The sequence below is a fragment of the Anas platyrhynchos genome, chromosome 2, assembly GCF_047663525.1.
Source record: "Anas platyrhynchos isolate ZD024472 breed Pekin duck chromosome 2, IASCAAS_PekinDuck_T2T, whole genome shotgun sequence".
Taxonomy (NCBI): Eukaryota; Metazoa; Chordata; class Aves; order Anseriformes; family Anatidae; genus Anas; species Anas platyrhynchos.
In genome coordinates, this window is record NC_092588.1 from 132,964,799 (window position 1) to 132,979,979 (window position 15,181).

General features: G+C 36.4%; 2 protein-coding genes across 2 annotated transcripts in view; one reads left to right on the forward strand and one right to left on the reverse strand.

Annotated features, from left to right (window-relative positions):
- The window catches only part of UMAD1 (UBAP1-MVB12-associated (UMA) domain containing 1), a 200,036-nt gene that overhangs the window by 133,480 nt on the left and 51,375 nt on the right, over positions 1-15,181 (reverse strand). The window lies entirely within an intron of this gene.
- The window catches only part of COL28A1 (collagen type XXVIII alpha 1 chain), a 64,851-nt gene that overhangs the window by 25,458 nt on the left and 24,212 nt on the right, over positions 1-15,181 (forward strand). Inside the window, exons 14-23 of the mRNA XM_013110141.5 lie at positions 322-390; positions 1,330-1,398; positions 2,929-2,997; positions 4,107-4,175; positions 5,526-5,594; positions 6,713-6,784; positions 8,608-8,676; positions 9,232-9,303; positions 9,991-10,059; positions 12,612-12,680. Of these exons, the coding sequence (XP_012965595.4) occupies positions 322-390; positions 1,330-1,398; positions 2,929-2,997; positions 4,107-4,175; positions 5,526-5,594; positions 6,713-6,784; positions 8,608-8,676; positions 9,232-9,303; positions 9,991-10,059; positions 12,612-12,680 (696 nt within the window). The remainder of the gene's footprint in view (positions 1-321; positions 391-1,329; positions 1,399-2,928; positions 2,998-4,106; positions 4,176-5,525; positions 5,595-6,712; positions 6,785-8,607; positions 8,677-9,231; positions 9,304-9,990; positions 10,060-12,611; positions 12,681-15,181) is intronic.

The following is a 15,181-nucleotide window of genomic DNA, read 5'->3' on the forward strand; positions in this document are numbered from 1 at the left end:
TGAAATTATAAGGAATAAATTACAAGGCAGTAAATATATTTATTATAAATTAACCCACAATTTCATTTGGGTTTTAAGGATAGAGTCTTTAGACATTATGACATTCAGATCATTTCAGCATTACCTTCTTCTTATCTAAATCCTCCAATTAAGGTTTACTACACTTCATTTGATTGTCTGGGCTCAGCCAGCTGTTGTGTAAGTGTTGCTACTTATCAGTGCCATAAGAGTTGCAAGGAACTATATTAGCAAACTAGACAAAATGTCAGTAAGAAATGTAATTGCTGATATCATCTGATCGGTTTTTTTCTTTTCTTACAGGGACCACGTGGCCCTGATGGTCTGCCAGGTGAGAAAGGTCTACCAGGAGAGGGCATTCAAGGACAAAAGGTAGCTTTATGGAAACATTTTTTTAATTATTTAATCATAGGACAAATTTGCGTTAGTGCCTAAGCTATTTAAGAGCACTGATCATTTTAGTGGTACAAAATATCATACATGTATGGTAGATCTTGGTCTTCTGAATCACTGTGCTCTCTGAATACCCCTCCTAGTTCAAAAGCTCTATTAAGATAATTACAAAAGAGTTGCAGTGTCCCTCTAAATGTAAGAAGTTAATGATTCTCATATTTATGTATTTACCAAGATACCTTTTTTTTCCAGCATTAATGAGATAAGTAGTCTTCTGAAAGACTATTTAGCTATTTATGTTTTTTATTGGAAGAAAACATTCAGGAAGTATTTTTGTTCTGTCTTACCATTTTTGGAAGCTAAAACTTGGGTTATATGAGTCTCTGTGGACAGTTACCTCATTAAGGGCACGTGCCAATTTAGTATGTGTGAACATTCCTTTTCTTAAAAATAAGTACAAACAAGCAAAGGTTTATGGTAAAATCATAACTGGGTTTCTCATCAAAGTGATGATGAGAAACTCTTTGAGTGGCTTCAAGATTCTCCAGAGCCTTGAGCTACCAAGCAAAGCAGATTTTTCTTCCTTTTAAGGAAAAGACGTTAGCCATGTCCTTGCACCAGAAGGTTCTGAACTGCTCTATCTACTTACAAAATGAACACGTTATCGCATTCTCAAAATGTACTTTCTGACTTCATGGTATTTAATTTTCTCTTTTTGAAGTCCTGTGTTCAACAAAACAATGAATACAGATGAAGTACATTATGAATTGTAACCAAAATTGTAACTTTGTAAAATTGTAACTTTTCTGTAAAACTAATAATTTACTTGGCTGTTTTTCTTGTTTGTTTGCAAAGGAATACTTTTCTCCTCATTACCCACATTGTGTTGACCAGTTCGTCTTGGATACTTATTTCTAGGGTGAAAAAGGCTCTGAAGGTGTAGCTGGTCCAACTGGACTGCCAGGTCAATCAATCAAAGGTGACAAGGTGAGACCCAGAGTATTTTCCTGATCATATTTATAGTTATATTTATAGTAAATTAATGATGAATTATTCAAACAACAACATGAGAATATGTTTTAGCTTGCATCTGAGGTACTCCTTCAATGCAGCTTCATAAACTTCATAGCACTCATCTATACAAGTTAACTGCACTATGGACGGTATTCTATGCAGCTGGGAGTTTGGGGGAAGAAATTGATTTACTTTCCTCCTAAAATTATCTCATAAATATTGTACTTTAAATATTTTAAATTAAATATTTAAAAAAAATGAAAAACCCTTTGGGTTATCTAGTCTAATGGACCTGTGACAGGCAATGAACATGCTGGCTTCTGAAATTAGTTAGCTTTTTGGCACCCAGGCCCTCAAAGAATGATCCAAAACAATTGTAATTCCCTTGGCCTGAGGAGATTCTGGCCTGTAACTTGCATGGATCTAGAGAATGACTGATGAAAAATGCTCAAATGTCATGTAGAGCAGAGACATTGATCCAAATCTTCCTTCTCATGGTTTAATGATGTAACCCTACTCCTACTCCCTGTTTTTTGCCTTCCCGCATGTCCCCATGACTCCTGCTCTCCTCACTATCCCACACTTCTCTTCTGTGAGAGGGGAGGATGACACTCCCATCCAGAGTTACCTACAGTTTAGTCAACAGGGAGTGTTTCTCAGATGTGGGAAGTTTGATTTGAAGTTATTTATCTTACTGTTCAGTCAAATGGATCTCCAAGATCTTCAGAGAAACCTAGGTGGTCTGATGTGGCCCATCTGTAAGAGGCATGGTCAATGAACACCTTCCAGACCATCTTGCTTGAGGCTTTAGTTACAGGAAGACTGATTACCTGAGAAGAAACAAGCTGTCTTATTCCCATGTCTATGTAGGAAAAATGCAGTGACAGCCAGGGCAGTAAGTGTTTGGGACCATCTCAATATGTAAGAGTGTCTGGTTAACTTAACTTAAATTTAGTTAAAGTTAAATTAACTATTGCTTTGAAGGGACTGCTGTCCCACTTCCTGGACACCTTTATGGGTCTCTGCCACTTTCAATACCCAAATGACCTCCTGTAATTCCTCTATTCCAGCCTTAAGTGCTGTACAATACCACCTGACAAAGATTTTTCAACAATATTCTCTAGCTCCTCTTTAAAAACAATACCCTCTAGCTGCTCTTTTACACTTGCAAGATTTTCTTCTGAGTGCTGTGCATGCAACTGTATATTTCAATACAAGAAAATCTGCAAAATTAATCTCAGTCTGGAAAGATAAGCTGCAGATCCCTCTAGATGTGATTATCTAATGTTATAAATGAAATAGAGTTTGCAGGAAGGAAGAGGTGTGTTAGATGAATTGCCATAAGCAATGGCATTTCTAATTCTCATTTATCTCAAACAGTAGCAGCAAACTTCAAGATCATACAGTCTGGGGACTACCGCTCTGTGTTTAATTTAAATGTACTAATCAGCTAACATAGTTTATTGCAATTTAGCTCTCTGGAATACTTTTTATACAATACAGGGTGAACAAGGCCAAGTAGGACCACAGGGCCCAGCAGGACCACCAGGAATAGGCAATCCAGGAAGCCAGGTAAGTTTGAATCAGGAACAGGCAGACACTGAGCTGCAGATATGAAGAAGGCAGCTAGTATGACGTGAGTGAGGTATTTGTCTATTCCATTGTTAACTTAGAAGACACCCATAAACTGCCTAGCTGTAGTGTGAAATCTGTCCTGCATTTATTCTAGTCTTTTCATAAAGAATTAAACAGCAGCAACATATAATGAATTTCATCAAAAATACTGCATACTACATCTCCTATTTAAGAAGACTGTTCTTAATTCTAATCCTGTTTGTCTACTCTTGTGGCCATAGCGGATGAGAATGATGGAAGAGCTCTGTTGCTCTTCTAAGAGCAAATGGCTTTGCTACAAACTTTATTTAAAAAAAAAAAAAAAAAACGGCTATCAGATCAGTCCTACACTTTGGGAATGTAATATATGTATGTATTTGTACATCGTTTTTGTTTTATACTTCATCAGAGCTCTAATTTTGATTTGAAGATGTTAAAAATCTCAGTGTTTTTGCACTTTAAAAGGTATCAAGTTAGTCTTCAGCCAAAGCATCTTGACATTAATGGTTCCAACTGATTTGAATGATTTTAGGATTAAGAAAGTAGAAATATGGTGTAATATGCATAATAATTTGCATAGGAGATAAATCAAGTGCACCGCTTGGACAATGACATGTAGGGGCTTCATGAGGTAAGAGTCCACCACATCTGGATTTCAATCCCCGTTGAAGTTTGTCAACAGCCTTGATTAGGTGGATGCAGAACAACAGAAACATCCAAAAAGATATTTTTTGTGTGTTTTGCTTTGTTCTGCATTTTTTGTGTGTTTGTTTGTTTGTTTTTAGGAAAGAATATTATTCATGTTTACAGCATTCCAGTAAATTGGGGTTTAGATACTGAGAAACTTCCCATTGGCTTTATCCCTGAATAGTAATTGTAGTCATTACACTTGTAATAAAGCTTGCATTTTGCAAGGCTTGCAATTGTAGTCATTACACTTGGATAAGGCTGTGAAATCCACAAGATAGTGACAAAGATGAGATAAAATATTAACTGAAAGATAGACTCATGATGAATTTAAAATGTAGAAAAATATAATGCATTAACTTATTTATTTTGATTTATAGGGTGTACAGGGTCCACAAGGAAATCCTGGGGCAAAAGGATCCAAAGGTTTTGGTCTGCCAGGTCCAAAGGTAATGGTTAAGATACTAAAAAAAAATAAAATATATATATATATATATAACACTAGGAAGAAGCAGCAAGCAATGTATCCTTTGCCGGGCTTTTCAAGAGTGTGTTTTGATGAGATGTTCACCGCTGAGCTTGTTCATTGGAGATAACAATTCCTTTTGATTCTTCACGGAAAAAACACTAATTTATTAAGGTGTTCCCCAGAGCATAAGGCTTCGGCTGACATCCACCCCTTTTTCAGTGTAAATTTTGGCTTCCAAATGAACACAACTTTTTAAACAAAGTGACTTTCAGACATGTTTATATCTAATCAATTTGATGTCTTATTCACATTGTTCTTAGCATTTTACTAAGCAACTTAGCTGTAAAGCAGCAATGGTTTGGAGACTTATGGCTGATCTCATCAGGCCAATTCTTTTTTGCAGTGCTTGTCTGTCCTTCAGCCTTCCATGGTGACCATGAGAGAGAGATGAAACCAAAGTTAGAAACACTAGGAGAGAAAAAAAGAACTTATTTAGAGTTTATTTAGTAGCTGATGCTGCACCATAGCAAGAGGGAAAGGAGGAAGAGAACAGGAAAGTAAGGTAAAAAATTTCTGCTGCCAAACTCCAAGCCTCCAGCAATATGGTGAGAACTCTATGAGGGTGAAAAGGGAATTTGACAAAATATTCAGGAGAACAAATGGAAAGAACTGATAAACTGTAAAGCAGTTGTGTGCTTAGTAATCACCTTGATTGGCAGAAGAATCACAGTAGTCACTCCATCAAAAGCAGGGAGAAATACAGTCATTTTCATCTGGACATTACTTTGGCTTGTAAGTAGCAGTTACAGCAACAGTGTTTAATATCAATGCAGGGAAAATGATGTAGTTCTGCAATACGTTATGTTTGAAGATATTTTCTCTACAGTGAAAAAATATTTTAAAAAGCATAATTGAAAAATTTAATTCCAATTTTTTTAGAAATAGTTTTAGAACTACTGGAAGGAAGAATTGCAAGATCAAAACTTTCCTTTAAACTGAGGTTCTGATTTTTCTTTATTTGGATTCATCTTTCTTACAGTGACAGCAGAATCTTTGGTATACCAGTAGGAAATAGAAAATAAAAGATACTTAAATGAATTAAAACAACAAGAAGAAATATGGCATGATTCACTTACACTTTCTATAAATAAATAAAATAGATGCACTTCTACAAGTTATTGGAGTTTTGACAGAATGGAATATTCCAGTCAAAAATCACTTGATTGAAAATTTGACCACCTCTATGTGTAAAACAGTTGGTGAGATAATACAAGTAATGAATGAAGCCAAATTATATTCCTGTGTCAAACAGAAGTCTTTTTGTTACTAGGGTCAACAAGGTGAACGTGGACAAAAAGGAGAACCAGGACTCCCAGCAACTGGATTACGAGGACTTAAAGTGAGCCTGTTTTTAACTGCTTCTTCAAGTGTCTTCTGATTCTTTCCCCTGTTGCTGATAAATGATAAGTGAAGTAGACTTTTTTTGCTATAAATTGAATAGATTCAAAATAATAAGGAATTTCAGTGAGAGATATTCCCTTAATGTCACGCTTAAACCCTTTAAACTCAAAATGCTGTGCTAAGGCTCCCACCCTCTCTCCTGAAGTCATTACTGCATCCATAACTGAAAGAGTTTGTCTCCAGTTCTTCTAAGTTATCTCTACAGCCTTCTGGAAAGGCTTCTACTATCTCTGTTCCTCCGCAGTGATTAAAAAAGAAAAGAAAAAAAAAGTCTGTGTGACAGCAGTGCTCATACTGCCTGTGTGTTAGAAGAGGTGGTAAACATTTACAGCTTTGACTTCAGCTGCCAGTTTGAAACCCGTATATCAGATCCTTGATATTTCAAGTAAGGCTTCCCCAAAAATTGGCTAAAATGACATGGATATTTTGATTTTAGTGATTTTTCCAAGGATCATGGAAGAAGCATGTTGCAGGAGTAGTTCATATGATTTTTTCAACAATTTGTGTCAAGGTCTGTCTTAAAAGTAATGCCTAGACCAGTTTATACAACAAGAGAGGCAGTCTTTAACCAACACGATTTTGGGTACAAGCCAATCTATGAGCATCATTCACCTCATGCAATGCAATATCATTAAGTCAGGTAAACCAAAGACTGTAATGTAGATTCACGAGAGAAATGATTAGATTGGATAGGCCAGTCCAACTGAACAGTTCTTCAATCCCAAATGCTTGACTTTTCAAGCAAATTACATTCTTATCATATTATCATTGTGCACAGAATAACAAATAGTTTTAATTCATGTTTTTACTTGCTGAAAAATGCAAGTTTATTTAATACAAAACAAAGATTTAAGAAGTAGGTGAAAGGCTTTAAGAGAAATTTAAAGTTCACATTTTTCTGGCTCTATAGAATATTTAACTGGGGATAACAACCTTTACTTGAACAAAAATATTGTATGTAATGAATTAATATTCTAACACACTGTTAGAAATATTTTACATAATAATAATAAAAAAAATGATGAGTGTAGATGCAATTATTTATTCTTCTTCAAGGGAGATATAGGTCCATCAGGAGTCCCAGGAGAGAGAGGGGTGCAGGGAGACCCTGGAAAAGCAGGGGAAAAGGTAAGGAAATATATTTTCCTGCATGTAAAAGCTATAGATGAAAGAATACCAAACTCAATCTTTATCAGTTTACAGTCATGTAGTGACAAGCAGTTCATCCTGGGGGAGGGCATGGGGCAATAGTTCTGCTAGAGAAAAGTGAGTATGCTAGTTGGAAAGTTTCCAACAGATTTTATTAACAGTGGCTGCCATCTGAATCTGTAGATGTTTTACCTGTTCTGCCTTTTGTGGGCTGCTGATTTTCATTAATTTTCACAATCTTCTTGGAGAACAGATAGCTCGTGTCTTACGGCCTGCTTAGATTTTTTCCTGACACCTAGAAGACTGGCTCAAGTTGGTGCAACCTACGGTAACCCTCCATCTAGTAGGGTTGTGAGCTGTGGCTGAAGTCCCCTAGCCTGGTACAGAAACTATAAGAAAACACTGAAACCAGGGCTCCTTTTTTCCAAGGGAAATTCTGAGATTTTAAGAGAAACTCAGCCATATTGCAAAAAAATGTCCTATCATTATTTGCCTAAGTAAAAAGTTGCTCTCCAAGTAAAAAGTTGTTTTCTCTTTTAATTCTACTTTATCCAAAAAAAATGAGCTGCTGAGTGAGCAAAACTCAGTGCTTTGGCTGATTGTTGAATGGCTGCAGACAATCCAGTGGCCTCCAAACTCTGCTGCTGTGCAGCTCTTAAATGAGGGTGATACCTGCCCAACATATTGAACTGATGAACTGAAAGTGATTCAGTGCAAGCAAATCAACAGTTTTTGACTGTCTTTAATCAGAAAGCAGCTGAATACCTTTAATAACCATCTATTAAGGATGCAACTTCACATTTTTTTCAGCTGCAAGGGCAGTGCATGTAAGAGTTTGACAAGGGAGAGTCTGAGGCCATAAGCTTCCCACTATGGATAAATACATAACATTTCTGGTTTTACTTAATTAAAAAAAATGAAATCACCTACTATTAAAGTGCTTAGAAATGAACCTCTCAGTGTATCAGGAAGATACATCAGAACACAGAGTAGATGTTAAGCTAAGGTTACAGTTAGATTCTTTATTTGGGCATGCTGTGTTTTCTTTTTTCTTTCACATATTGCCATTCTCATGATCATCTTGGTACTACTGCTGTCGTAATTAATTATAAGCAAAAATGTTAGAGTTGAGCAGCTACCTTGTGTATTCAGGACAATGCAAAGAACAGTTGGATGTCTGCAGTGCATAGTGGGCACAGAGGTGTTATAGCAGTTTTTGCAGGTGGGAGCTGTCTCACAGAAATGGGAGCCACCAGTATCATGAGCAGGCTCTATAATAACACATCCATCAACAGCTTGTATCAGAGATAGAAGTTAAAACTTCATTTTAATCTATTTTTCATTTTCTGCATTACCTGCAGGTTTTCTGAAACCCTAATCTGACCAATATTATTCATAAATATTTTTTCCTTAGCATGATGTAATATGCAGATTATTTGTGAATTATTTGAAGCAATGTTTCTGGCTAATATTTGAAGCCTGGATTGGCCTTTGGCTATAGAGATGCAGAAAATTACTGCTTCTTAAAAGTTGGTTGTTTCAGAATTGGTCAGCAAAGACAGCAAAATAACTTTGCAAACATTTATTTCCACATATGAGTATACACATGGAATTCTACTACAAAAGGAATGTGATTGCAGGAGGTTTGGGGGTGGGAGGTAAAAAGATAGCATATTTTCTTCTTTGACCAGTTTTTTAACTGACATCTTTTGGGAAAGTACTTATGCAGACTTTGTAAGTCCAATCATTGATGGTATCAATACAATGAATTAAATAAAAACTAACCATTTAATCTCTGTTAGGGGGAAAAGGGAGATCAAGGTCCAAGAGGCCCGGAAGGACCCCCTGGCAAAGGAGGTGTAGGCCAGAAGGTATGTCTTAGCATGCACGCTTGAGAAGCACTATAAAGTTTAGAAGGACTTCTTTTGTAATAGTTCCAATTCTTATTTTTTCATATTTTTTTCATTCATTATATCTTAAGTTGCAATTACCCTTTAACTGATGGTTTAAAAGGAGACAGATATGATCCCTAGCCTGAACAAGTGCAGGAAAATCAGACTATGAACATAGACACTAAAGTTAATAAGACAGTAGAGGTTTTCTAAATCTTTGGCACAGAATTTTCATTAAAGTTAGGTTACTGAAAATTATTTCAGTATGCTGATAGGGCAAGAGGAGGAACTAAAGGAAATTAGGTGACTAATTAGATTTCTAAATATGAAATTAAAAGCCTGGAAAGGTGTATTAGTAGACAAACTAATGCTTTTATCTCCTACCTAGTTAAATTTGGGACTTTTGGGGCAGATTCTAAAAATGAATGGGATTTCATTTGGAGCGAAGCATCTAAATACATTTCTAATTGTGGGCATCATGCAGTTGTGAATGAACCTTTTCTGTGATTTAAACGAAAGCTTTGTTTCCATCAGGGTGACCCAGGAGAAAAAGGATCCCAAGGACTGATTGGTTATAAAGGAGTGCAAGGCCCAGCTGGACCAAAAGTAAGCTTGTTCTTTCAGGGTAACCCTTAATTTTGTACATTGTACAAGAATCTATGGGATATATTTAATGTACAGATTTCTCAAATGTCTGATGGTTTGAGACAACACAAAAATAAAAATAATAAAAAAAGGAAAAGCAGAAGTAATTCCATCATTTGTCCTGTTTGTCCTGTATGAAATAAGAGTCCTAAGGAGAAAAATAACAGGTAAACATATAATTATAGACCTTACAGTTATGCTCAAGAACTGAGAAGATAAATTAGAATTTTCCAAGTGATTCTAAGGACAAGCATTTTGCAGATTTTGACTTGGAAACATTAACTTTCTATTACAGTATTTTGTGTGTAATAATAATTTTGTGTGTCTCTTAATGGAGAGGAAATTGAAAAAATCCAAGCATTTTGGTTATTCCATTGGCTTTGTAAGTGAGACACACACACAAATAATTACAGTTTAAAAAAAAAACAGATACACAGTTCAACCAATAGTTATTTAAAGCTTGAAACTTGAACCACAAGAGAAAAAAGTTGACTGTTTTATCCCAAATATTTTCCATTTTTACCTATATTTTCCATTTTTACCTAAAGCTTTACACATATTTTTATAATGTGAAGTGTTGAAAAAACTTTTATCTACTTGTGCAGAAAATGAAACTGTTTAAATGTAGGTGACACTGTTTTGTAACAGGGTGAACCAGGAGAGAGAGGGCCACCTGGAGTAGCTGGATCATCTATTCAGGGGCCACCTGGACCAAAGGTGATTATCTGTATGTTTGCTGGAGACCAGAGATCAGAAAATTTTTACTGCACATTTCTGTCAAAGTTAAAAGAATGTAAACTAAATGACTTAAAATTTATTTTGGAAGTAGCAAATCTGAGTGAATTTTAAAGATAAGGAGTACTGAAAAGTACCAAAAAATTAACAAAGTATGTCTGGAAGCCATTTAACATGGTGCTGGGCTTAGTGGGTGTCTTCCTTTGAAATTAATCACGTTGAAATCATCTTATTTCACATTTACTTATGCTTGTTGTTTTGTTTTGTTTTGTTTGTTGTTGTTTGTTTGTTTTTTCTTGTAAAGACTAAAGATTTCCTGAAAGCAGTTGTAAGCCCCTGCAGAAATGTGTCTATGGACACTTCCAGGGAGTTATATGCTGATGTAGAAATTTTTTTTGGAGGTGATTGTTTGTATGTCACTTCCAAGTGAATAACTGGACTGTATTTTCTATTTAAAATGAAATATCATATGCCAGATAGCTAGAGCTACATCTATCTCATTTTATCTATGGCTGAAATGTACCTGAAATGGGTGTGAATTGTCCTTCTGAGTGAAATATGCAGACTTAGCATTAAAACCATTTGAATATTCATTATTGTCCACATTTTTATTTTATAGATAAAATCAATGCTGTTTTTATAATACCCCAGTTAATTTCAGCATTAATTGTTGCTCTTCAGTTTTGGTGTAATAATCACTACTGGATATCCATCCACTTTGGAGTGACTTCATCCCCAATTTTCTTCTTCTGTAAAAATAAAAATTTTCTTCTTTCTGTAAAAACCTACACACGTGCACATGTAGATATTGTATACACAATGTACTTACCAGCCTGGCAACAGGGCAGCCCAGGGGATTAGGATTTGTTTTGGACTTGTTCGTGTATGGAAGATGAAGAAAAGAGAGAATAGAAGAAGCTCAGGGTGCACCTGCAGTAAAAATGCTACCACAGAGAAGAAATAAAGGAGTGCAAGGTGCTCCATTTCTCTTATATAGGTTTAAAATCAGAGCCACGTGCCAAACATTATGTCAGGAAAATAAAAGTGTCATCTTGTAACACATGACTTGCATGAAGGCAGGTTTCAGAACACCCATCTGCCTTCTTGACATGGTGCCGTTTTTCTGGTTAATGTGGCATTTTTGAGAAGACATGTAAGTCAGCCTTTTGATGACATTCTTGATGAATAATAATAACTGTAGACTTCATTGTCTTTTTCACCCTTTTATTCAGTTCAGTACAGTTCATACCACTTTCTTAGCAGACCAGCCATGATCCAAAGTCCTCTGGAGTCTGTAAAAGTGTTTTCAAGCTCTTCACTAAATTTTATGTCAGACCTTTTGTATGCAGTGACTAATGCATCAAAACAAGTACCTTGAGTAATTATACAATGTAAGTTTATTTTTAGAAAAATTGCCTATTTAGTTCCATAGTAATACCTATACCTTTGTTTCAATAAATATCACCTATGTTTATGCCAATTGCTCAAAAATATAAAAAGCTATGCAGGTCCATACTCTCTCTGCATTGTGGAAAGTACAGTGATTAGTAGTATTTGTTTCACTACCAGGATGTTCAAAGAATATAAGGCATTATAAATTTCTTGTGCAGGAAAACTGCATGTTTTTCAGTGCTGGGAGTTGTCATGGTCTGAGGTCTATTTATTACATCTCCAAGTATTTGCTCTAGTAGTGGGTGATCACTAGATGTCTAACCCCTGGACACAGTTGTGTCAATTGGAAATTTATTTATTTTAAGCTACACCCACGTTTGGGGATTTGAGTTTCATTTCCCTTGACAACCATTATGCTGTTACTAATACAGAGACAGTAACATAGTAACATTAGATAGCTGCTTTTTCTCATATTCCTCTCATGGTTACAGCTGTTCCATGGTTTTGATAGAACCTTTGATCTTCATTCCCTAGTGAAAGTCCTGAAATACTGACCGTCTTTCTCATTACTGTTAAAAAAAAAAAAAAAAAAAAGGAAAACTTTCATCGAAAACCATCTTTTTTATTTTTACGATCCTTAATGTAAAGTGAAACATCTGTTGCCTTAGATTAAACATCAGGAACCCAAGGGTTAACATATGAAAAGTGAAATTTAAGCCTCATTGCTTTCTAGGAAAGTCACTGGCAGAGCTAGGATTGCCAACAGTTATTCTGGCAATATTTGAAGAAAAATGCAAGTTGCTTCGTGGGTCTTCATAGAAGTCTGTGGAGCCTGCAACTTTGAAATGGTGTGCCATTGCATCTGTGACCTTTCTGAACATATCCTGTCTGCCAGAACTTTGAATTTCTTTGCTGTCCTCTGGCAGAAATAACGTTACATCCAGCCTTACACCAGTCTGTGCTTAGCTTGTGATGTTAAAAACTTCCTCTAGAAATGCTGATTTCATATTACCTAGTTCAGCAACAGTCATGTCACTGTCAGAAGGAATGGAATATTTAACTGAAAATAATAAAATACTATATTAAACTGATATTAAACTGAAAATAACAAAAATGTCTTTGGTTTTATTTCTTTTGGATAGGGAGATCCAGGACCCAAGGGGCCACCAGGAGATGATGGGCTTCCTGGAAATTCAATAATGGGACCAATGGTAGGAATTTTGAGACAAAAGTTGGAAAGCAGAGAAATGTGAGACATAATGCAAAGCTCTTGTGAAAATGTATATACTGCCTGAACAACTTTCTCAGGAAAGTAACCAACTAATTCTTCAACTTTTTTATCATCCCAACTTAAGTATATGCTTTAAAATAAGCTTACATTCTTTTCAAAGAAAAAACTCAAAATATATTAAATAAATAGTACAGTGTACCTCATTCTGCAAATTTCCCTCATGAAGTCTTTGTTAAGAAGGTAGCTCTTGAAATTCATCTCCACCTTTCATTACCTCATGTTGTCTTTGGTGCCTCTGTATGAGCAATATACACTTTTTTGAGTAGGAGCTGACAGGTATTATCTGTTTTACCAGTAGTGTTTCAGAACTACCAACCCTGCAATTTCAAAAACATATGTAAAACACAAAATAATGGATTTTAAAAATTGATCTCCTAACACTTACTTGTGTATAGGTTACAGAATGGGTTTTACTTGGTTAAATCCTTTACATTTTTAACTTCAACACTGGCAAAGGGGTGCAGTAGTCTATTGCAGGTTATGCTATGCTCACTGTGCAAGCCTTTAATGGTTTACTGGCAAGATCAACCACCCTTACTGGAGGGTGGTGGATAGCACATTTATATATTCAGTATTGATCCAGTGATGCATGCAGTAGCCTGTATTTTTGAATTTTCAACAACAGTAAAATGATTTACTTTGTCTGTAATCTGGAATGCTAATTCACTCTGTTTTTTCCATAAAACAAAGTGATAAATGAGACTTAATTGTCCAGTCCAGTACTTAATCATTTAGGTTTTGATCATGCCATAACTTTTTTTTTTCTTAATAATAACATTGTCCTGTTCTTCCTGCTGGATATGTAGAATCTCATCTACAAACTTTTTGAAACACTTTCCTGTTTTTTACACATGGTAATGTTTACAGAAAGTGAAAGTCATGGGCACAAAATGTATGTTTATATACTGTGTTTTTGTTTATTTGTTTTTAAGAGTGAAGAAGCAACTGCTTCTACATTACTGCTTCAGGACATGACTTTACAACCTGCTCTGAAAAGGAAAGCAATGCAGATGAATTAATGTAGCATGTCATCAGTGACAACAATGGCACCTGCCTTGTTGCCAGTGCATTGACTTGCAGTGAGTCACTGGGATTATGTTATCCAGATCCCACAAAACTGTGGGAAACAGTTCTCCCTGTCTATCTCTATTGTGTTTTGGATGCAGCTATTAAAACAAAAACAAAAAGCACAAAAACAACTAAATAATCTGGACTAAAGAACTGTCTCGTCCAGCAGATTTGGCAGTAGATTTATGACTTAAGTAGATTTATAGCTATGCTACTAATGGCAAAATCAGCTACTTGACAAAATCCCAGTTCTGAAAGAAAATAATGTGTTAACATGTATTTGGTATTTACAGTGGTCTGGTAAGATTAAATGAAAATATCTGTTTGGCATTTTTTTACTGCACTAGAATTGGAAGTAAAAATAAAGATGAACTCATGATCCATGATTTCTATTCTTGTTAAAAAAATGTCATGAAACGTTTTTAAAACATTTTTTATTTTATCCATAATGTAAGAACTATGGGTATTAAGAATGTTTAACTGCATGAGGTTCAACAAGGCCAAGTGCCGGGTCCTGCACCTGGGGCGCAATAACCCCAAGCAGACCTACAGGCTGGGAGATGAGTGGTTGGAGAGCTGCCAGGCAGAGAAGGACCTGGGAGTGATGGTGGACAGTCGGCTGAATATGAGCCAGCAGTGTGCTCAGGTGGCCAAGAAGGCCAACGGCATCCTGGCTTGTATCAGAAACAGCGTGACCAGCAGGGCTAGGGAGGTGATCATCCCCCTGTACTCGGCTCTGGTGAGGCCACACCTCGAGTACTGTGTTCAGTTTTGGGCCCCTCGCTACAAGAAGGACATCGAGGTGCTTGAGCGGGTCCAAACAAGGGCGACAAAGCTGGTGAGGGGCCTGGAGAACAAGTCCTACGAGGAGCGGCTGAAGGAGCTGGGCTTGTTCAGCCTGGAGAAGAGGAGGCTCAGGGGCGACCTTATCGCTCTCTACAGATACCTTAAAGGAGGCTGTAGAGAGGTGGGGGTTGGCCTGTTCTCCCACGTGCCTGGTGACAGGATGAGGGGGAATGGGCTAAAGTTGTGCCAGGGGAGTTTTAGGTTAGATGTTAGGAAGAACTTCTTTACTGAAAGGGTTGTGAGGCATTGGAACAGGCTGCCCAGGGAGGTGGTGGAGTCACCATCCCTGGAAGTCTTCAAAAGACGTTTAGATGTAGAGCTTAGGGATATGGTTTAGTGGGGACTGTTAGTGTTAGGTTAGAGGTTGGACTCGATGATCTTGAGGTCTCTTCCAACCTAGAAATTCTGTGATTCTGTGATTCTGTAATGAGGAAGAGGTAAATTGGTTTTCCATTATAAAGCTATTTATGGACTAAAAGCACACTCATTGGTTAAATTCTCTCAGAA